This window comes from Amblyomma maculatum, chromosome 1 (genome assembly GCF_055883805.1).
Source record: "Amblyomma maculatum isolate TAMU_Amacu chromosome 1, ASM5588380v1, whole genome shotgun sequence".
NCBI classification, from domain to species: Eukaryota; Metazoa; Arthropoda; class Arachnida; order Ixodida; family Ixodidae; genus Amblyomma; species Amblyomma maculatum.
Genome location: NC_139344.1, coordinates 164394447 through 164416065, shown reverse-complemented (window position 1 = coordinate 164416065; position 21619 = coordinate 164394447). Strand labels below are relative to the sequence as shown.

General features: G+C 42.6%; 1 protein-coding gene across 2 annotated transcripts in view; it reads left to right on the top strand.

The window, feature by feature from the left end:
* The window catches only part of LOC146204795 (DENN domain-containing protein 1A-like), a 69959-nt gene that overhangs the window by 41565 nt on the left and 6775 nt on the right, over positions 1-21619 (top strand). The window contains exons 18-22 of one of the 2 annotated variants that reach the window (XM_084589498.1): positions 1843-1926; positions 12583-12645; positions 14499-14612; positions 18500-18549; positions 19633-19849. In XM_084589498.1, the coding sequence (XP_084445624.1) occupies positions 1843-1926; positions 12583-12645; positions 14499-14612; positions 18500-18549; positions 19633-19849 (528 nt within the window). The remainder of the gene's footprint in view (positions 1-1842; positions 1927-12582; positions 12646-14498; positions 14613-18499; positions 18550-19632; positions 19850-21619) is intronic. The other variant, XM_084589499.1, reaches the window with a different exon arrangement.

Genomic DNA, 21619 nt, shown 5'->3' with positions numbered 1-21619 from the left:
CTAGTACCTCCCGAATATGAGGCAGATGCTCTACCGCAAGGCCATTCCTTTTGTTCCTTTGTGAAAGTTCATTAAAACGACTGCCATACACACCATAAAAATTGGAATGTGGGTTGAACTTCTCCTAAAACTGTGGCAAAGTCTGCTGCCGTCTCATATAACTGTATGGCAGAAAAGCGATGGGAGGCCTTTCACCAGCCTTCATCACCATCGTCACAATCAACAGCATGATGTGATGATCTTGTGGAGGCAAAATAAATGGCATTTAAAGATCAAGTATGTGAATTTTATGATGAATGCATCCATCGTTGCCAACTGTTTGTGGCTGGGTGTTGTCAAAATCTCTTCCCGAAAAATTGGTGCGCAAACATTTTTGGAAATGCAGCATCAGCTACGTGTTGTGCAGTACGGAGGACGATGCACTGTGGGACTTGGGCAGCGAGAAGCACTCGTCATCCAACTTGAGTTCGGATGACTGCTAGTGACATGTCCTTCTGGCATGTGAACTACAGGTGCTTTAAATGGAATGCAATATGTATTAGCGAAAAAGTTTAACTTCAGCACCCTTGCCCCATGCATTCTTGAATAGGTCTATGCAACCTAATTCTGATTTTCTGAATTACGCAGTGCATCAATGAATTTTGATCATCACATTTTAGATTCAAAGAAAGAGTTGGCTTCAGTTTACTTTTGAGGACAACTGTAGAGACAAGCAGCATTAAGATGCAAATGAAAATAGATACAGCATTATTGGTGTGCAGATCTTATTGAATTCCATTTGTTTCAAGGTAAGGATGCTTTTCCATGCTTGTGTCACTCGCTTTTAGAACTGAGAAATCTGGAGGCCGACCTACAGTCTGGTCTGATTCATATGCCGGTTTTTACGGTACCGTATAGTTCTGCTGCAGATCTGGTTGTGGTCATGAACAGTATATCAATTTTGTCTGGAAAAGCTGAAAACGTGTAGTCTCATCTGTTCCCGCTGTATCTGTGTGCTGAAAAATGCATTTAAGAACTGTTCCTTCGGTCAGTTCATGTTTTCTTGTGCATGGCGGAGGAGCTCATTTGCGAGTTTCAATCACTGGGAGTAAACGAGTAGTTGTCCAAAGACATTTGAAATACACATTTTCATTACTGCCACGCTGTGTTGGTAAAACGTTGGGGTGTATTTAATAGTGGCAATATTTAAAGCAAATAATAGGAATATTTGCATGAATGACATTTTATGGCAGAGAAATTAAAGCAAATGTTGGTGTAGCTCTTCAGAAATTCTGGTGTCCAGGGCAAATGACTCATAATGCAGAGAAATTAAAGCAAATGTTGGTGTAGCTCTTCAGAAATTCTGGTGTCCAGGGCAAATGACTCATAATGCTGTTTGGGATTTTGATGCTACGAAACAAGAAGGCTTGCAATTGTGAACAGGCCAGCTTGCCATGTAAAACATCAACTGCTTACTGTCGGCTGCTAGGATAATAAATTATTAATCTTATTATTTAGTGTATCTGAAAATGAATAACCTCTGCTTTAATTAGAAGCATCTGAACGTTTATGGAGGAGAATCAGAATGCCGGCCAGAAAAAATGAATGTACGGACATTTTGGCTCCTGTACAGGCTGAAACACTAGTTCATTCGGTTTTTTTTTGTTGGTGTTTTGCCTCTCCTTGATGTACATGTCCAACAAGATTGGTTTCTGTCAAACCCTCGATTTGTTCATCTGAATGCTTGTACGTTTCTGCTAAATGGTAAAATGACTAGAAGAGTATACGGTGATTAGTCATTCAGTATTGTTATTTTCACTTCCTCTTAAGTGAGATTTCTGAGGAAGCAGAGTACTTTTCCAGGTGAGAAGGCAGCTTAGGAAGAGTTTCGTATGGTATGCAACATGGTACACATGGTCTCCACTCCCAAATGATGTTCCAAGGGAGGTGAGGCAAGGACTAAGTTGTGCTTGGCCCCATCCTGACTAACGAACCTTAATCAGTCGTGTCATGTTTCTGCTTAGCTGCTGCTGCTCGTTTTAACAAAGATACAACTTGCTTTCCACTAAGTTGTGATGTGGTCAAAGGAAAATGCACTTGTGCATGCATTTGTCAGCATGTTAATATTGTGGTGCTTGCCCAAATTTTGTTCCCAGTGTTCTAATTAAGGTTTGATGAACGATTTGTAGTTCAGTATATTTTGTATGTTAAATTGCATATCAAGTCGTACAATGATGGCTGGACACGTGTCATAATTTGTTGCAGTATCGCCGCCAGTATTACAGACTTCTTAACTCTTACCTGTTTTATGCTGTTTTCCGTATAATTTAAAACAGAAATATTAAGCAGCAATTTAAAATTTAACATTTTTAGTACAATTATAATGAAAATTATGGCAAATATTTGCATGTTTTGCTTGTAATGTAAAAGAAGAATATCAAAGGTGATTAAATGTGCAAAAAGCTTTTTTTTTTTCTTTCTTTTTTTTTTTTTTTTTTTTTTCCAGTGCGCTGCTTGACAGGTATTTCAGACAGGGAAAAAATGTTTTATGCCTCATGGGAATCGACTGTTTTTTGGAAATGTAATTTTTTTTTCTCTGACTATTTGTATTAGAAAATGCTAGACAGTAATAACACATAAACTAGCTAGCATAAATGCTTCCTTATAGCAGACATTTGATGAATTCATACCCGGCAAAAATTGCAAGGTACAAAAATTTAATAGATTGCAGCAATACTTTGGAAGATATGCTAGTAATTTCAAAGAAAACAATTTTCTTTATGCATCAGATGCTAAAAATGCTAACTACAGAAGTGACCAGAGGCTGCTCACAAAAAAAAAAATTTTTTTTTTTTAGCTCCAAAATAAAACCTTCACTAACCAGAGTTCATGTTCCACTGCCCTAAACAGCTGAGAACAAATGAATAGGGTACTACTGCATTGTAATCGCAAAGAGACCACTCTCACCAAAATTGGAGGTCTTATAATCTAGAAAAGACTGAGAAGCTAAATGCATGTGTCAGAATTATTGGCCTTTTTCTTATGCAAACTTTAGTGTGACATAATCATTCTTTGTGCTCAGATACCAGAGGCAAGGCTACATCGCTGTTCACTTCAAAACTGCGGCCACAGAGTCCTTTTTACTCTTGATGTCTTTGGTTTTAAGTGGCGAGAAATTTTTAAAGTCCACTTTTGTCAGTAATACAGTCAGACCCACTTGTAACATCCCACTTACAACAATATATCGGATATAACAATGAACAACTGCGGCACCGTCAGCTTTATCCTATATTCTATAGCAAAATAAACCACATGCAGCAATGCTCTCATGGTAACTTATCAGTTATAACAATTAAAATGTGGTCACTGAGCGGCAACCCTAACAGAATATAGGACTCACAAATAGTAAAACCTCGATGATTCGAACTCGCTAAATTCGAAATCCTATATAATTTGAATAATTTCTTTGGTCCCACAATTTTTTACGTAAATTTAGCCGTCAAATTCGAAGCGGCCACCTGTATCAGCCCTGTAAATTTGAAGGTTTGCAGTGCTTTGCTGGAATGCTCTATCTAAATTTTGCCGCAAACCAATGAAGCGACAGCACCTCGGAGCCACGAAGTGGTGCCGCAGAGCGATGCTTATGCTTGATACGCCGTAGCGCCCGAACCATAGAGCTGTCAGCACAGAAAACCATGTGGTATGGCTTGCCGACTGCCGAAGCGCGCCCCTGCAGAAGTGGAGACATGCTTCACTGCAACGTGCTGACAGCGCGCAACATCGACCTTCGCCGTGTATTTTAATCGTGTGCCTTGGCTTAGAGCATTAATGGGCACCTCTAGTTCCATATCTAATCGCGTAATGGACCCACTCGCACAATGAACCTACCCCACACTTATGCTGCTGAAAAGTTGGGGAGAAAAAATTAGCTGGTGTTTTAACTTTGGTTTACCCTGGAGGGAAGCGAAAGCTTGATGTACATGGCTACGTTCATTGCCAAGCTTGGATTAAACACATTGTGCATTTCTCCACACGTAAAGCCCGTTCTTCATCGGTCGCTTCGGCACGCCGCCTTTTCAGGGCCTTATTGTGACGTGCCTTTTTTGTGTTCTGATGCGCTACTGTGGCAGGATGTTCGTCCTTCTCCATCTCGCGCAGTGTTGTAACCTAGGCAGGAGCCCGGAGGCTCCTATTTTACACATATTGCCTCTCTAGCGCCCTCTATTCCCACGCCACACTGACGTCACCTTACGTGACCTTTACCTTGACAGGCCACTTGGTGGCCTACGTGACTATGTCGCAAAGTCACATGGCGACCACAAGGTCACGGGACCTTGACCTTGACAGTGGTCACGGGCCACTTGATGGCTACGTGACTATGTCCCAAAGTCACATGGCGACCACCAGGCTTAACACAGAAGTTTGGCCTCTAAATCTTTCTCAAGTGGAAAAGCGTGCATACCTGATGCCTCGAACTACGTGCCGTAGTGAATGAAGTTTTTGCTTCAAAATCATTGTTGGCTCGGCACAGTTTTCCGTTTCGTGATGCCATCGCCACAGTTCGCAGCGCATTTCTTGGCAGGCTGCCAAGATGCTGCTCAGCAATAACATCAGAGCGTGTTCATTTACTGGTGTTAGCACCTGCAGCACCTGCGGTGGGCAGGTGAATTGAGAGGGGGGGACTTGGCTTAGTGCCAGCATCCTTGACTGGAGGGCCGGCAGTGCCTGGTTCTGCTAGTCTAGTTGCGCAAGCATGTTGGTTTTTAGTATGTTTGCTTTATCACGCTGCGATTGGAGCGGGCGCTGTCCACTGCCACAAAATCATTGGAACGCATGAAAGCAGCAAACGCCTTCTTGAGTGAACGACGCTAAAAAGGCGGTATTATGATTACGGCTGACTCCATGCTTACAGATGGAAGGATGAGGGGGGTACGCCCAGCGTGTTCTCGCAGTGAAATTTTTTGCCTGAGTCAGATTTTTTGCAGTGTTTGGTTAATTTGAAAACCCGGTTAATTGAAACATTTTTCTCGGTTCCAATGACTTCGAGTTGTCTAGGTTTTACTGTACTGCGACTCTGCCGGCACTAAGATTAATCAAGTCCATGCCGGGGCTTCATTCAAGCTAAAATCTTTTCGCTCAGATACCGCAACAGTTGGATGCCTTGCAGAGAGATGTCAACAAGATTACCGTGAGGCAATCAAAGCTCAATGATTACTGGTTTCTGCCTGGGAATAAGTGAAAAGTGTGACTTCCCTTTATTAAACTTTCTCATGTTTGTGATATTTTGTTTTTTCAGCTTAACCCAGTTATAACAATTTTCGGTTTTAACAATGGTATTTTCATGGCACTTCAATATTCTTATAAGTGAGTTTGACTGTAAATGCAAATTTTACTGCTGGACAAACATCATAATAAGCAGGAAGAGCCATATCAATTTCTTACTGAGGACAAAAATGCTATTAGTTGGCCTAGACTATTCCACTATGCTTTCTCTCATAGCCACAGCGCAGCTTCAGGAGGTTTAACCATGCATGCCACCACTACTGCCACCTTTGTGTTATCTTGAAAAAAAGATATGTTTCCCAAAATTTGAGCGTGCGTGCTGTTTTCCAGCAGGTGCAAGGCACTGTTACAGATGGTTGTTTTATTGATTGTTGTTTATCATGCAGCTTTGTCCCCACTTTTTTCTCTCATAGTGTGGAAGCAAACTCTAGCCCATTATGACCATAACGGAAGAGTACCAGGGAAGTTTAGTGGGTTCAGAGCGTTGTTGAGAATGAAGATATTCCCCCTTCAGCTGCTGCAATGTTGCATTGAGATACTTAATTCACGTTTTGGCTGCATTTTCTGCACATATCAAAAACTTTTGTATCTACATTCAAGTATTTAATTTACCATGGTGTATATGTGAGGCTTTTTTTATTTATTACAACTGGTGTTCGCTTACATCCTCCTTTGTTTAAGGGGGGGATGCAAGGCTAAGATCACCATTTTCACCAAAAAGGGCATGTTTTTAAATATTTGTTTTTTGGATTGTGCATATATTGAAAAAACTTCTCACTGAGTTTCGCTCTCAACTGTGCAGTTGAAAAATTAAAATTAATTTGTTTCTGAGATAGGATGCACTCACCACCGAAAACGCCTGTGAACGCTGATTCTAAGACGCAGCCGCGTAGCAGCCAAGAAACTGAACACAGAGTGTACTTCCAAGTTAGAATGCTTGTTTTTCGTGCTCTCTGGCCAGAAAAGACCTGCTATCGATAGTAGAGCAGGCAATTAAAATGGAAAACAATAAGAAAAGGCAAATTTTGGACAGTGGCATAAGCGGATTTGCTGGTAAACCGAAAGAGAAGCTTGGATTGACTAAATCGCAGCACGTAACCTTCGAATACTGTTTTCTCCACACTAAGAGCCTAGCTGACCAAAGTGTTTGACAAGCTGGAGATAAAATATGGAACCCAGACGAAGAGGCACGCCCAGTAAGCAGCAAAAGAAAGCAGTTCACGAGCGCAGACAAGGGCACTGGACAGCTGTAAAGCTGAAAAAAGAAAAAAAAAAAAAGGGCAACTAGTAATCGCTACAGAGCAGTCGTGTTGAAAAAGACAGCCCAACGTATGCACCAGGCCACTTCAATTTTTAAATTTAGGCCCTAAATTTGAATAGCGTGTTCTGAAATCGTTGAACTCATTTCTCTCAGTTTGCACTTTTTTGCAAGAGCACAGCCGTTAGGAAAACTACCATTTACAACTCTTTCTTCAAAGGCTGCTTTCAAGTTGGTTTGTGGACCAACATTTTGTTGGGAACAAGATAATGTATTTTTTGGATTCCTATTTATTTTCTAAGGAAAAAATAAAAAATAGGTGGCATATAATGACACCAGAAAAAATAAGTTTGTTTTTAAAGTGCTTGGATTTTTACAAAATTGTCATAAACAATCTGCAATAGGTCTTACCCTGTTCAATGAACTGTCAAAAAATTATCTAAGCAAAAATGCTTAGTATATCCATGATTTTTGAAATGGTAGCTTTCCTCAGCTGACACACTTAATCACCCATTATGACAGCAACAGCTTTTTTTCTCTTTGGGCTGATGTGATGAAACTTGGAATATATTTTAATAAAAAGACAAGCCATTTCTAAAAATTTTATCGAAATCAGTGCAACAATTCAAAAATTGACACTCTAGCCTCGCTTCCCCTCTTAAAAGAAGAAATCACGAAAGATAATGAATGCTGCCTCCTTGTCAGCCAGCATTTTTGATTGTGCCGATTTGCTACGTTTTTAGTTCGATGCGCTTGGAGGCCTTTAAACTCTGGTGGATAATTATACCAACTCTTTATATTTGATGGGTCATTGCAGTCAGTCGCCTCGGTGTGGATGGCACGATTGAATGATTCTGTCATTTTGCAGAGGTATAGCCTATTATGCCAAGGAACTCTACCACCTTCTATGAGAACAGCACCACACGGTCTTGGACTTGTGCCTTGATTTCCCACCGCACATTATAGAGATGTGAACAGCGCCTATACGGGGCCTGGTCCATTGCGTTGCATTAAAATGCCCATTTTGTGTAGGGCTTCAGTCATCTCTGAATCGCGATGAAAACAAAACACCAGAGGAGTAATTAAAACCATGCTGTGCACCACATCTTCCTTTCCTCTTCCTATTGTATATAAGAAAAACAAAGCTTTTTCCAAAGAAACATTGCTGGCGGTGCAGCTGTGCCATGAGCCTGATATGTTTCTCGTAGTGGAGCCCTTGCATTTGCTTCAAGCGCTTTTCAAGCACTAAACACTATTTGAGGCACTGGGACAACAAGAACCATGATGGGGCTTGGCACAATTGCATAATTTTTGTTTTTGTTCAGGATGCTATGAATGCCACTAACGGCACTCAAATCGTTAGCAAATTTTGCACTGTTTGTTTCTTTGGTTGTCTTAAAAATGCGGCATAGTATCAGCGCACATCAGTACTGGAAGACTGAAAAAAACATTTCGTAATCATTGATTAATCTAAACAGTGCCACTTTGTTAAAGGAGTATAGACACCATTTTTTGAAGCATCGGAAGGAATACGATTGCTTTCCTGGTTATACAGAGATGCTCCCCAAGCAATCCCAACCTCGCACTTTTCCGCGAAGATATTTTAATTTGATTTTAAAAACAAGCCAGGCAAGTACTCCGTTTTTCAAAACCCATTGGCATCGACATCTCTGTGACGAAAACGTGTACATAGGTAAACAACATGACGTCATCAAACAACTGTGACGGGGAGTCGGCAAAGCAAAGAGCAGTGACGACACATGGCCAGACTCGAACGGCGCCGCCGCCGCTTCCGGCCGTGCCCTGAGAAAGAACTCCGCTTCTGCTCGCTTTACTCGATGGCTTCTTCATTGGTGCATGTTACAATTACCTCACCGGTGTACGTATGGAGACTGCCTGCTAAACTCAGGCCCCAACAGCATGTCTGCACAAGTGCAGGGCCTACGGCAACGGTGCCTCTCGATGGCGCGCCGGGAACATACTGCGCCGCTCCCCGCCTACCCTAGACGTCGCTAGCCCTAGCTGGTTTCGCATTGAAGCGCCAGCGAAAGGTGCTTCGGAACGGGCTAACGCTGTAATAAACGTCGGAGTTTAGCGCCGCTTTACTGGCAAGCCCATCTCTTAAAATAATTTCTTGCTTTGCGCGACGCCTTCAGCAGCGGAGCTAGCAGACATCTGGTGCGTCGCACCGGGCAGACCAGCTGTAGGAAAAAAAAAGTTCGCTTGTATCACTGTAATTATTTCTACCAGGACCTCCGTATTGGCTGAATAATCCTCGCAATTTAATCGTGACTGATAGTCCTTTTGTACAAATGGCTATGTAAGCGAATGAACAGCGATCTACGATAGCTAGATTACCGATAGCGGATGCTATGAGGCAGTTATGACTTCGGAGTCGAGCGCAGCGGCCACGGCTTTACGCACCCAGATTGCCTTGACTGCGCCAGATGGCGCCACATGCTTGGACGGCGGCACGCAGGCCTGCCGCGTCGGGACCAATCAGCGCGTGAACAGGTGTGAGCACGGGAGCCGCCGGGAGAGCTTACGGGTTACGGTGGCTGATCGCGTCATTACTAAAACATTTTTTTAGAACAGCTTGGCTCACAGCGTTGGCCAACCGGACTGATAAAGCAGCATCTTCACGGTTCCTTTGTTCAACATTCCTACCAGTTGACATTTCCTGCGTGTCAACCCACCAAGCTTTCGTGGCTGCTGCTGATTCCTGCTTCGTCGCTTGAGTTGCAGGCGAGCGGGTCGGGATTAAAGTGCGCGGCAATGTTAGTAACATCCACGTTATTGGGCGAAACAACGTCGCAGTACTAATTATGCTACGCTGAAGCGCTGCTCGACGACAATATTTTTTTGCACATGCGACAGCAAGCAGACGAAAAACGCGACCCGAATGCGTCATCAGATTTTGTGCTTACGCAATCACCTACCTTGCCGGTAGGGGGCGCTCGTGTGGCGTTCTCGTATCTTTGACGTCATCGCGCGCTCGTGTCCGGAGAGATCGAAACCGAAACTGGCCCTGATAAATGCACTGATAACAAATTAATTGTTCTGTGCTGGGGCTTTTTGGGTCGCAGTCCCTCTGTTTTGGCCCACTGTGGATCGATTAAAGCAAAAATACCGGAACAGAAAATGTACGTGTCTGTACTCCTTTAATAGTATGTGCACTGCATTTTTGCAGTATATAACTTGCATTTTTAATTTCTCGTAAGTGCACATTATACAGCGCGCACGGTGGAAAACAATGCACCGCTGCATGCAAGTGCTATCATGCCCAGTGACAATGTTTGAAAAGAGAGTCAATTTTTAAAAGGGGGAAAAATTGAGTTATTATGGGTTCAGTTGCATAATCTTGCTGCAGCCAGACTCTGTATGGTGGCGGTGAGAAATCTGCGCCACTCTCATAGCCAGTCCAGTTTCGATTTTGACGTCACACTCACAAGCCTCGCGTGTGACCTGCATCATTCTTAATCCCAGAAAGTTGATCTAATCCATCAAGATCTCTCTGAGGTTGATCCTGGTGTGCTATGGTCATCTCACTGCTTCCATTTGGTATTTTTGCAGTAACATGTGTTGTGTTGTGTTTTGCACCAACATGAACATGTTGAACGCTTTTACTGATTATACATATAGTCTTACAGAAACCTGACTTTTAAGAAGTTTTCAGGGACTGTACCTGAAATGTGCTTATGTGATCTGAAAATTGAGTGTAATAATGCGAGCAGTGCTTTTCTTTCTTTTTTAACATATCTATAACCTCTTTACATAGGTTATCGTATGAAACAGCAAGAAAAAATGGTGTTACAGTACAGTTGACTTCTGCACAACCAGTTGTAGATGAACAGTAATGATGATGATGATGAAAAGATTTTGAACAATGTAAAGATCGGCAATACGTGGGTTGCGGTAGAAAAGGCTAAATCCTTTCATTCCATTTATTAGTATCTTCAAGGCCAAATAGCATCACCGATCACAATCGAGTGCAATGCAAAACCAAATAGATCTTAATTTACTTTAAGTGAGAATTTTGCTTGAATATTGTCATTGAAAGAAAAAAAAGGCAAATATATTTATTTTGCTTATTTATTTGTGAATATAGTAAAACTTCGTTACAAGAGACACTCAAGGGACCCCCGAAAAAGATGTCTCATGTAACCAAGGTCTCTTGTAACCAAAAATTCTTGCCAACTCGTATGTGCGGCAGTTTAGATTCCTTTGCCTAAATTTTGTTTTATATTAGTGTTCTTTTTGTTGCAATATGTCAGGAACCGAAGAAGAGGGCCTCTTCTTGACTAGGAAGTCAAAATGTCCCCATTGTTTCAGCCACTGGCATCACATTCCTGTGTGACTGAAAAAACAGGGTCATTTTGACTTCTCGGTGCCTGACATATTGCAACAAAAAAGGGCACTGATATGGAATGGAATTTAGCTAAGAGAATCTAAACTGCCGCACGTACGAGTTGGTACGAGTCAGCTGCGTTGCATGAGCGTACCTGGGTTAATCGTGTGTCTTCTAAATAGTGAAGAATTTACTCCAGGGACCTGCAAAAGTTGTCTTTAGTACCAGTGTCTCTTGTAACTGAGTCTCTTGTATGCGATGTTGTTAGCATGGCAAACATAGGAAAACCAACCAAATCTATTTTCAAGTGTCTCTTACAGCCGAATGTCTCTTGTAACCATGTCTAACAAGATTTTACCGTAGTGATATGATGGTATGAGGAAGCACGTAAGCAGGTTTGTTTACATAATTTTTCTTTTTATGGCTTGTTCTGAATTTAAGTATGCTATGAAACAGTGACAGTATTTTTACCTGTCCACAATTCGAAGTCATCTACATCTTTTGCATGCATTGGTTCATCTTTTTTGAAAAGTTATCTTCAATTGTCACAACGGAGGCGAGATGGTATTGTATACATTCAAGCATTCAAGTTCCTCTATACCTTGTTCAGGAGTATCAGGCCCTGTAAGCATATCCTTGCGATGTTACATACCAGGTATTTCAGCTAGTGTTAGCTAATGACTAAAAATATACTGAGGCATGGTAGGGGGAGGCAACTAAAACTATCCCGAGTAACTTCATACAGTTGTATGAAGTTACTCGGGAGTATTTTTGTATTTTATTCAATTGAATAAAGAAATATGACAACTAAACATTTTAGCATCTTTGGTGAAAATTCCAGTGCCAAATTGTATTGACAAAAAAAAAGTAATTCTGCACTGTAGCTTTTGTTTTCAAGTGCACTATAGTTTGTTTTTTCTTTTTCCCGGACTGGAAATAAAGAGCATGCAATGTGAAAAAATCCCATGTAACCAATACTTGCACACCGCAAGAGCTGTGCTCTTGAATGTGAATTTATGGATCCACGTTCCATGGTGCTGTGAATGCATGACTGTGTGAAAACAAAGTGGGGTGCTAGAAGAAGTACTCTCTGTGACAGACCATGTTCAATGCGGAGAAAGCACTGGATACACTACTTCCAGTAGCCATTTACACTCCGGTATACAAGCTGTGTTCTTAGTCAGTGTACAGCATTTCATATCTAATGCCTCGAACGTGATGTGTCTGCATTACAACGCAGTACTTTGCTTCTGAAATTGGCAGCTTTTCTGCTACTTTGTTTTGGCCTGCATATTGCTACCAAGAACTGGTGCTGCGTTCACTGTTTCCTGCCCTGAACACAGCCCGCTCACTGGCATTGCTTTTAACTTTTTTTTTTGCCAGTGACCATTTCATTATTTTCGGCTCATCACAATATGTTTTTAGTGCATGAGTCTCATTTTGCTGCATTGCCATGCAAGATTGCAGTGATGAGCTACGTGTGTTACAAAAACTCACCAGGTAGTCCAGTCTGTGTGCTAACATGAGGCCATATTTCGGGACTTCCCACTGTAGTTGCCCAGTGAGACGAAATGTTTTACTGGACAGTTACAGTGGGAAGGCTTTATGTTTATATATAAACAGAAGTAGTTAGTTCTCTTGTTCATGCATAACACAGTGCTGTACATTAGTTTTTGTACATAAGTACGCCTTGTGGCTTGTATACCTTTTACAGGTGAAAGACAAAGGTAGGAAAGCTTACACAAACATCCAAGGCAAGATTGCTAACATGCAAAAGGTATGGTTTGTGTTTATTATCATTGTAGTGCATGTGCATAGGAAGAACCCAGATTTCATCTTTGATTTGTGACCATATATTGCCATATTTTTTATATACTTTGTCACAAGTCTTGTGGCGTCTTGGCATCCAGTAGGGCAAAAGCAGTTGACTAGCGCATTTCCCGATTTAGGGTAGCCATCTAAGGTATGATGGCAGCTGTTGAGAAATGTAAAGCAGATGCTGGTGATAAACACTTCAGTGACTTCAGTGATATTGCAACATGCAGGTGCTGGCAGTGGCAGTTTGTTTTCTCTGTTCTACATTCCAGGAAAAGTGTCAAAGAAGAAAATGTAGAGCATTTCACCTTGTGTTACACTTCACTATGATAACATTCTGACACCTAGTGGCTATTGGCATGTTGTTTTGCATGCAGAAAAGAATGCTGTCTGTCGCTCTTGGACTGTTGCCTACTCATTACAGTAGAGTCTTGGATTATACGAATCTCGCAAGGACGTGAAAAAATATCTGCTGTCCAAAGTGAACAAAATGGAAAACGCATTCACACGTACTCACTTATGGCTGACAGAGTTTATTCATGGCCACACGTCGCAGCTTACTAACAGTGGCATTGATAAGCGGGCTGCACACCGGCACTCGCTGCTGGTGGTGCACATACTGCTGGTAATTGCAGCTTGTGCCTTCGCATCATCATCCATAGTTGCGTGGGAGTGTGCTCAGAGCATCCAAAATTCTGCACATTGTACACAGTACGTTTCGGCTGGGGAATTTCACAAATTTCACAGCAACCATGGTTGTGTCATAAAGATTTAACTACATTCAGGAGGAGTTAGTAATACAGAAACACTTGAATAATGGTGTAAGGTGCCAGTTTCAGAGTTCGGGGAAGTCTATTTGGCCTTTCAGTAAGTGATGACATCTGCTGGAGAACATATACATTTTTTTATACAGATCGCACAAGTGTTATCTTGAATAACTTGCTGCTAATGCTAGAGGGCAGAAATTAACCATTTCTTTCAATGTTGACATTTTGCTGATGTCATTGCAAATACCTTTAGCTAAGGGTAGAATTTCACTGCCATTCCAGGTACGCTTGGAAGTATACTGGATTTTACTGTGCATTGAGTAAATGTATGCCAAGCAGCAGCTACCTTTTCTTTGCAGTTCCAGCTCACAACACTTGGGCATTTTGAAAGGAGAGCAGTTATTATTTATGTGTTGTGTTGGGGGAGCTGAGACATAAGCTGCAAGCATATGGTACATAGCAATGTCTTCCTTCTTTATCCACTGCAGCCTTTGTGTTTAAAGGTCTGATACTACTCTGTCCATAAAAAAAAGGCAATCAATATTGAAGTTATTTATATACCAGCCCTATGAAGTAGTCCCGCTTGGAGCCTCTACACAGCTTCCAAAGCTTCTTGAGGTCTTGGAAGCAATTAAAATGAAGGTTCTTTTGGCAGGGTTGTCAGCTTCTTTGTTGTGGCACTTTGAATGGCTTTAACGCTCTCCATCCAACATCCTTTTAAGGTCCTCTCCACTTGTGGAGACGGGTAAAAATTGCGTGGGAGAAGGCCAGAAGAGTATGGTGGATGTGAAAGTAGAGTTACATCATGTTTGCAAGAAATTTTGGGATGCTTAGGGTGATGTGAGGCCTCGCATTATTGTGCAGAAAGCTCCATTTTCCGTGTGCCCATAGGCTAGGGCGACAGCGTCACAGTGCATCATGCATGCTTAAATGCAGCACACCTTTCTATTTTAATAATGCCATAAACATGGGCATTGAAATGGCTGTATGCCCATGAGTGTGGTTTTGCTTATGCAATATGTTAATGTAAAACTTCTCATCCTATTAGGGCACACAAGATGACATGGCTCTATCGAGGAGGGACAGCAGTCAGCCAAGAAGTGCTCCAGCCAGTCCAACAATGGACCGTAAACGGCCCGTCACGTTCCAGCCTTTGCATCGTGTAAGGTTTTTGCTTTCTTGGCTTCATGTATACTTCATAGCGCCTTGGAAGTGCTCTTGAGGTTGGCACTCTTTGTATATTGGTTTGGTTTGGCTTGTGGTGTTTAATGGCCAGTCGATGCAACTCAAGCTATGAAGGATGCCATAGTGGAGGGCTCTGGATAATTTCAACCATCTGGGATACTTTCATGTGCACTGACCTAGCACAGTAGAAGAACGGCTGATTGGGCGAGTTGGTGAACCATGACAGACAGTAATATAAGTGCGCAACAAAAACGTGACAAAGAGGAGAAGTGGAAAATGACGGTACCGTCATTGTCCACTTCTCTTTGTCATGTTTTTGTTGCACACTTATATTGCTAGCACAGTACGTGGAATTAGACTGTTTTGGTATTTTGGAACTGAATACTCATTTCTTGTAAAGAATTGGAAAAAGTTTCGTGGCTAATGTTACACTTGCAAAGCGTTTGCGTGCATCCCCTGTATTAGTGCAGTCTTTTTCATAAGCAATAGCTGCTTCTCAGCCCTATAGTGGAGCCCTTGCTTCACCCCTGAAAGCTGAAAGGTCTCAGAAGACGAGGACAAGGGTTCTCCATACCTTACATGTATTCAAAGAATAAGGATGCCATAAGTACTTCACTACTTGGCTAAGGAACAAACCACCTTTCCTGGTTATTTATGAAGAAAACAGTTCTTATAAATTTATCTTGTCTAGTGTCACAGGGTCACAGCGGAGCACCAGTATAAGTGGTCCAATTGAGCAGGCTTCTGGAATGGATTTGCCATGTTGTGCTTGCGCACACCGCATGTGCCATTTATTTTAGTTTTCCCTTCCTTCACATGTCACAGCCGCCAACAAGGCGCAGCTTGTGAGTGCATCCAAGCTTTCCATTGTGTGGAGTATGTCAACACTCGCTGTCTTGTGCTGGGTCATAAACTACATTTGGTAATTGAACCAAAACAGCTATAGTTAAGCCCATTTATATAACAACTGCAGTCGCAGCAAATGCTCATTTATTACAAGCAAGCGCAGTCCTACCTACAAAATATGTCGTATGCACTCATACTGCATCCCAGACACAACAATAAGCTGGGAGTGCACTGCTGATAATATACAGGGAGCAAGAAGGCGCTGTAAACTTGCCTTCACAATCTAAAAATTTGTGTTTCTAAACAGTAATAAAAGATATAAAAATTGTACTGTGATAGTCATCGCCATCGACATGCACCTGTGCGTTGTGCGACGAAGAAGAAGTACGCTGGGCTCGCCGTTGCAAGGTCCTGTCCTCACAGCTCTCCATCTGAGCGTCAATAAACGCCCTATTACAATTGGTGGAGGTGCCGGAAACGATCCCACCCAAACTGGAACTGCGAAGCCGTACACTACCCTCTACGACCGCCATGCAAGACACTTCGACGCAGCCGGCCGTTCCACCCACGATCATGTGTGCTGGCGTCGTGCGCCAGCGTGACCCTTGCCTGTTCAGCGGCACGGCCGATCAAGATGTCGACGACTGGCTGTCATCCTATGAAAGAGTACACTGAGACATCATCATTGCCCTCTGCTTCCGCACGCGACGTGGCTGCCTTTATTCTGAAAAACCTGGTTCTTCGCCATGGTGCCCCTCGCGAACTGCTCAGTGACCGCGGACGCGTTTTCTTATCAGACGCTCTTGAGGCTCTCCTGAAAGAATGCCGCATCATACACCGCACCGCTACCTCGTACCACCCTCAGACGAATGGACTGACAGAACGTTTTAACCGCACTCTCGGTGACATGCTGGCTATGTACGTGAACACCGACCATTCCAATTGGGACCAAGTTCTACCGTTTGTTACTTACGCATATAACACCGCGACACAGGCCACTACTGGATTCTCTCCATTCTTTCTCCTTTACGGGCGCGAGCCACCCTGTACTATGGACACACTTTTTCCCTACCGCCCTGACGTTTCCGAATCTTCCCCACTATCCGATGCCGTCACGTACGCAGAAGAATGCCGTCAGCTCGCCCGCTCTCTCACAACAGAAAATCAGTGGCAACAAAAATACCTCCGTGATACCGGCGAAGCTTCGCCATATCTCCCGGACACACTGGTGTGGCTCTGGGTGCCCTCCACAACCCCTGGCCTTTCAAAGAAGTTTCTTGCTCGCTACCACGGGCCATATAGGGTCCTCCAGCAAACATCTGCAGTCAACTACGTAGTTGAGCCCGTCACGCCCTCTGCGGACTTGCGTCGCCGTGGTCGTGAAACAGTTCACGTGAACCGATTGAAGCCATTCTATGACCCCGCTGTGCTTTCCGCGCCATAAGTCGCCAGGATGGCTCCTTTTTTTACCCGGGGAGAAAATGTACTGTGATAGTCATCGCCATCGACATGCACCTGTGCGTTGTGCGACGAAGAAGAAGTACGCTGGGCTCGCCGTTGCAAGGTCCTGTCCTCACAGCTCTCCATCTGAGCGTCAATAAACGCCCTATTACAAAATAAAAATAAGATAAAAGTACAGCAGAAAAAAGATGGCATTGAAACTAGATAACTGTTGGCTAAGCGCACGCTGTAAGGCTAGAAAGTCAGTCATTTGGACACTGATCACATGCCTTACTGGCTCAGCTGGTCATTTGGAATGCACTACCTGTCCAATCGTTTTTCTAACTTCTGTTCTACCAGTCTGTTCAGGTAGTACGTAGACAGTAGCCAGTGTAGTTGATATGATACATTCTGCATATAGGCCTACTGTGCAAGCTTTGTCATAGTATGGGCCGAGAAATGACTGGTGATGGTGTCGTGATGGTGTCGAGCATTCACATGATCAGGTGCACGTGAGCCCCGCCGTAGTGGTGCAGTAGCCAGGGCGCTCGACTACTGTGTCCGAGAATGCGGGATCGAATTTCGGCCATGGTGGCTGCTTTTCGATGGAGGCAAAAAGCAAGGCACCTGTGTGCTGTGCGATTTCGGTGCTTGTTAAAGAATCCCAGGAGGTCGAAATTTCCGGAGCCCTCCACTGCGGCATCTCTCATTGCCTTGAGTCGCTTTGAGGCATTAAGCCGCATAAGCCAAATCAAACCAGATGAACGTGAATTTATGGCAACAATTGTTCGATGCATAGCTATCTGCGACTGATGTTGCGAACGGTTTCGTTGGTGTGGATATGATGATGCCAGCATAGGAGATGCACAAACCGACTAAGCCACTCAAAGTAACAGCACTGCCCAACTGCCAGGAATCTCGTGAAAATCATTTCGAGGAGGCCACTCTACCACTACCACTAGTCAAAATAAGTAAACATAGCTTCAGATCTCATAGCTGTGGAATTTCCAAGTCTCATTGTTTCAAGGGGTGGGAGCATTTTGGTACCTTGTAAGGCTTTTAGTTTAGTTCACACTACTCAAGTAGGACTGGCTGAGTTATGTTTAGTAGATCGCTGTTAGACTCTGATCATAGTTGTCTTAACTTTGAAATCAAAATATTAAAACATATGAAAGGGTTGATACAGAAGGCACACAAAGAAAGGAGTGAGTATAGTGTTAACAACTTAAATGCAGAAACATATGAAAAATGTAGCTGACCACTGAAGGCAGAAAATGCTTTCACGCTTATTTGCATGCAGTGCATGCAACAAAATGCAATGGAACTCTGCTAATTTGAACTTCAATATGTTTGGATCATACACTAAAGGGAACTGCATTAAGTGGCATTCTCCAGTAGTAGTTGGCTCAAAGCAATCATGGTCGCACGCATGAATGTGAACTACTATTGTTGCCATTTGTTCTCCAAACAAACCAACTCGGTTATCCTCAAGAACTTAGGTCATTTGGTTGGTCACTTCTGTTGCTTTTATATAGCTGGGGAACTAGTTAGTAATCTGAGTATATTTTTTTATTACAGAATGCATCTGGCTTGGTTTCACCACTCAAAACTACTTCTTTAGAGACGAGGTAAGAATGAAAGTGGTGCTGCTTGGCTTTAATGCAAAATTGGGAGCTTTTTTTTTTTTTTTTTTTTTTTTTTTTCTTAAGGCTTGTTGTAGAGGTGGGAAGTGTCACTGTTTAGCTGAAATTTTAACCTACCATTGAGCATGTCACAGTTTGCTGACCTTTTCAAATGCTTTTGTAGTGGGCTAGTGGACATCTTTGTAAATTTATACAAATGGTGAAACAAAACTGTAGGTCTCACTAACTGCTTTATATTCCTCACATAGGAAGGCAAAGTGATTTAGATGTGAGACCGTAAAAATAGACCTTGGTGTATCACTTGATGATGATTGGAACTTTATTTAAGGATTAATTTATTCCAATCTGGACATCCCAGGTGTGGTATTTACTCATAGTATCACATTTTTCTGGAAAAATTTACACTCTTTACGTGCACGCACGATAGTGCTTTGCCAAAATATTTTTGGAAAAATAGTTTTATGATAATATGGGAAATTTTCAACATTTTTGACTAGGTATAGAAAACATACTATTTTGGCAAAAAATTCTAAGCAAGTGGTTTGGCACAAGGGTTTGTTATATTTTTTTTCTCATATTTAGACAAGATGTAAGGTATGAAGTGAATTTTTTTTTTTTTTTGTAGTTTTAGTTCTAATGATGCCAAAATAGTGCCATATTGTGTTGTAAAACATACCGCTTGTTTCTTTTGAGTTCTTTTGTTACTGATAAGTGCTTCAAACGTCTTTCCTGCATGTAATTGTGGCTGTCTAGAGAATATGCCAGGCTGTCATCGATTTTTATGAGGAATAGTGCTAAGAAGCCGTCATGCTGCCCAAAAGCACTGCCCCTAGCGCTTCTGGCGTGTGATTGGTTGGTGGTCTGACACGTAGAGACTGAGGGGGCAAGCAGGATTTCTACAACATCCACTCCATCATGCAGCAACTCACTGAAATGATGAAATGATTCTTAAGACATATGCAGTATTGCACATGAAAGCACGTCTTTTGAGACAGGGCAGTGAAATTTTCCCCTCTTCAGAAATTGTGCTATCTGTTTGCTGAGAGAAGACTTCTCTGCTTGTGCTAGTGCTAGAGCACCAGTCAAGAGTCCCACTGAGCCAAGCCTGGACACGGTGGCCGAGCTATCCGAGGAAACTGGCTCCAGTAGCTCATTCCAGCACATTGACATGGACCTGATGGGAGACCTGCAGGAGATCTTCAGCCGTTGCACCACTACTAACTTACAACTCCAGCCCAGTCAAGTGAGCCAAATGGTCTCACCACAGGCACCACAAGAAAAAAAGGTACCCCTTTCTGCTTTTCTTCCTTTTCTTTTTATCTTTTGAACAAGGCCAGAGGGCAGTGCTGTGCTGTGGTGTACAGTTGGGCTTGCCAGTTAAGGTCATTTATAGATAGATGTATGATATGGTATATGATGTTTAACTTCCGAAATCTGTGCCATAGTGGAGGGCTCCAGATTAGTTTAGACCACCTTGGTTCTTTAATATGCGCTGACATCACACTGCACATAGGCATAGGCATTTTTGTACTATTTCATTCTCCACTCAAAGGTGGTCGCTGCAGCCGGGATTCAAGCCCGTAACCTAGGGATCAGCAGCCACAGGCACTGAACCATTGCAGTGGATTCATTCATTATGGATTATCGCAAAGCCCCAGTGTGCGGTATTCTGCTGTAGAGATGTGGGTTAAACACCCTTTGCAGCAAGAGTGGATGCACGTGAGCTTTCCTCCACCATTGACAGTGGGCGCCAGTGCTAGAGCGCAAAGCGTGGGCCATGCATTCTCATTTATATTGAATGATCCTGTACCCAGCAGACAAGGCAATTTACATTATTTTATAGATACTACAAGGTGTGCAGCAAAGGGAAAAATTAAGCTTTTTTTTTTATTTCCGTTGGAAAAGGAAGTTTGTAGAACACAGTCAAATGTCAGTGATTAAATCTCTAAAGGGATTGAAAATTTGTTCAAATTAGGTGAGTTCGAATGTATAAATCTCCGCGGTAGGTGGTTTTGTTATTTTTCTTCTAAAACAACAAGAAAAAGATTTGCATTATCTGCACAACAAGAAATTACTAGAGGTTGCAGTAAAATCTACTGGTTGCACCATTTACACCTTTCTGCATATATGCTGAAAAAAAAAAAAATGTGTACCACAATAAAAGAAAAAAAAAACATTGCACAGGCCTTGAGACAGGCTGGAAAGAGTAAATAATACTCCAGTAAATAATAATACTAACATAAATGAAAATTGTAACAAATTTTGGTTGCATGTAAACATAGCTCAGAATATAGAAGCCTCACACTGCTGCCTGCCCATGGGCATACCTCGGCCAAATCGCAAGCACTCACTCAGGCTCACTGACAAAATTTTGGTCAACTTGCGGGCTCACTCAAGCTCCGACTCACGCATGCTTGAGCTCACTGAACTCGTGAACTGAAACTCATTTAGACTCGCAACTCACTTAGACTCGCCTCGACTCACAACTTGTCCAGAGTCAACCACTTGTTGCGACTTGTGAGCCTCTTCGGCTCATGATTCTTCAGGGCTCACTCACTCATTTCTACTCACGACTAATTTCTACTCACAACTTATTTCTACTCACGACTCATCTGGACTCACTCGCTCATATGGGCTCGCTCATTTCGACCCGAGAGTCATTTGGACTCATTTTCTCACCGAGCTCGGCAATTCCTTTATTCCAGGTGGCCCTGAACAAGGCAATTGTTTTTAGATTGGAGGCTTAATTTTTTTTTTTGTGCTTTGTTTTGGTTGATCATTTGCATGTGAGTGATGGGCCATATGTGATTTTTACTTTGTTATTGAACACAATGTTTTATAGGTATAACATAAGCAGTCATAAACAAAATGTCAGAAAGGGCTTGACTAGGCCTCTGTGCACCTTAAGTTGTATTTCAGTGGTGAGATTCACTGTTGGAAAAATGCTCAAATTGCGCTAGGGAGTGCATTCAGGAAGACATTCCACAGATTTCTTTCTTCTGGTTACCGTGAATTGTTGCTAAGCCACCATGCCCGCAAGCATTCCTTGTTGCAG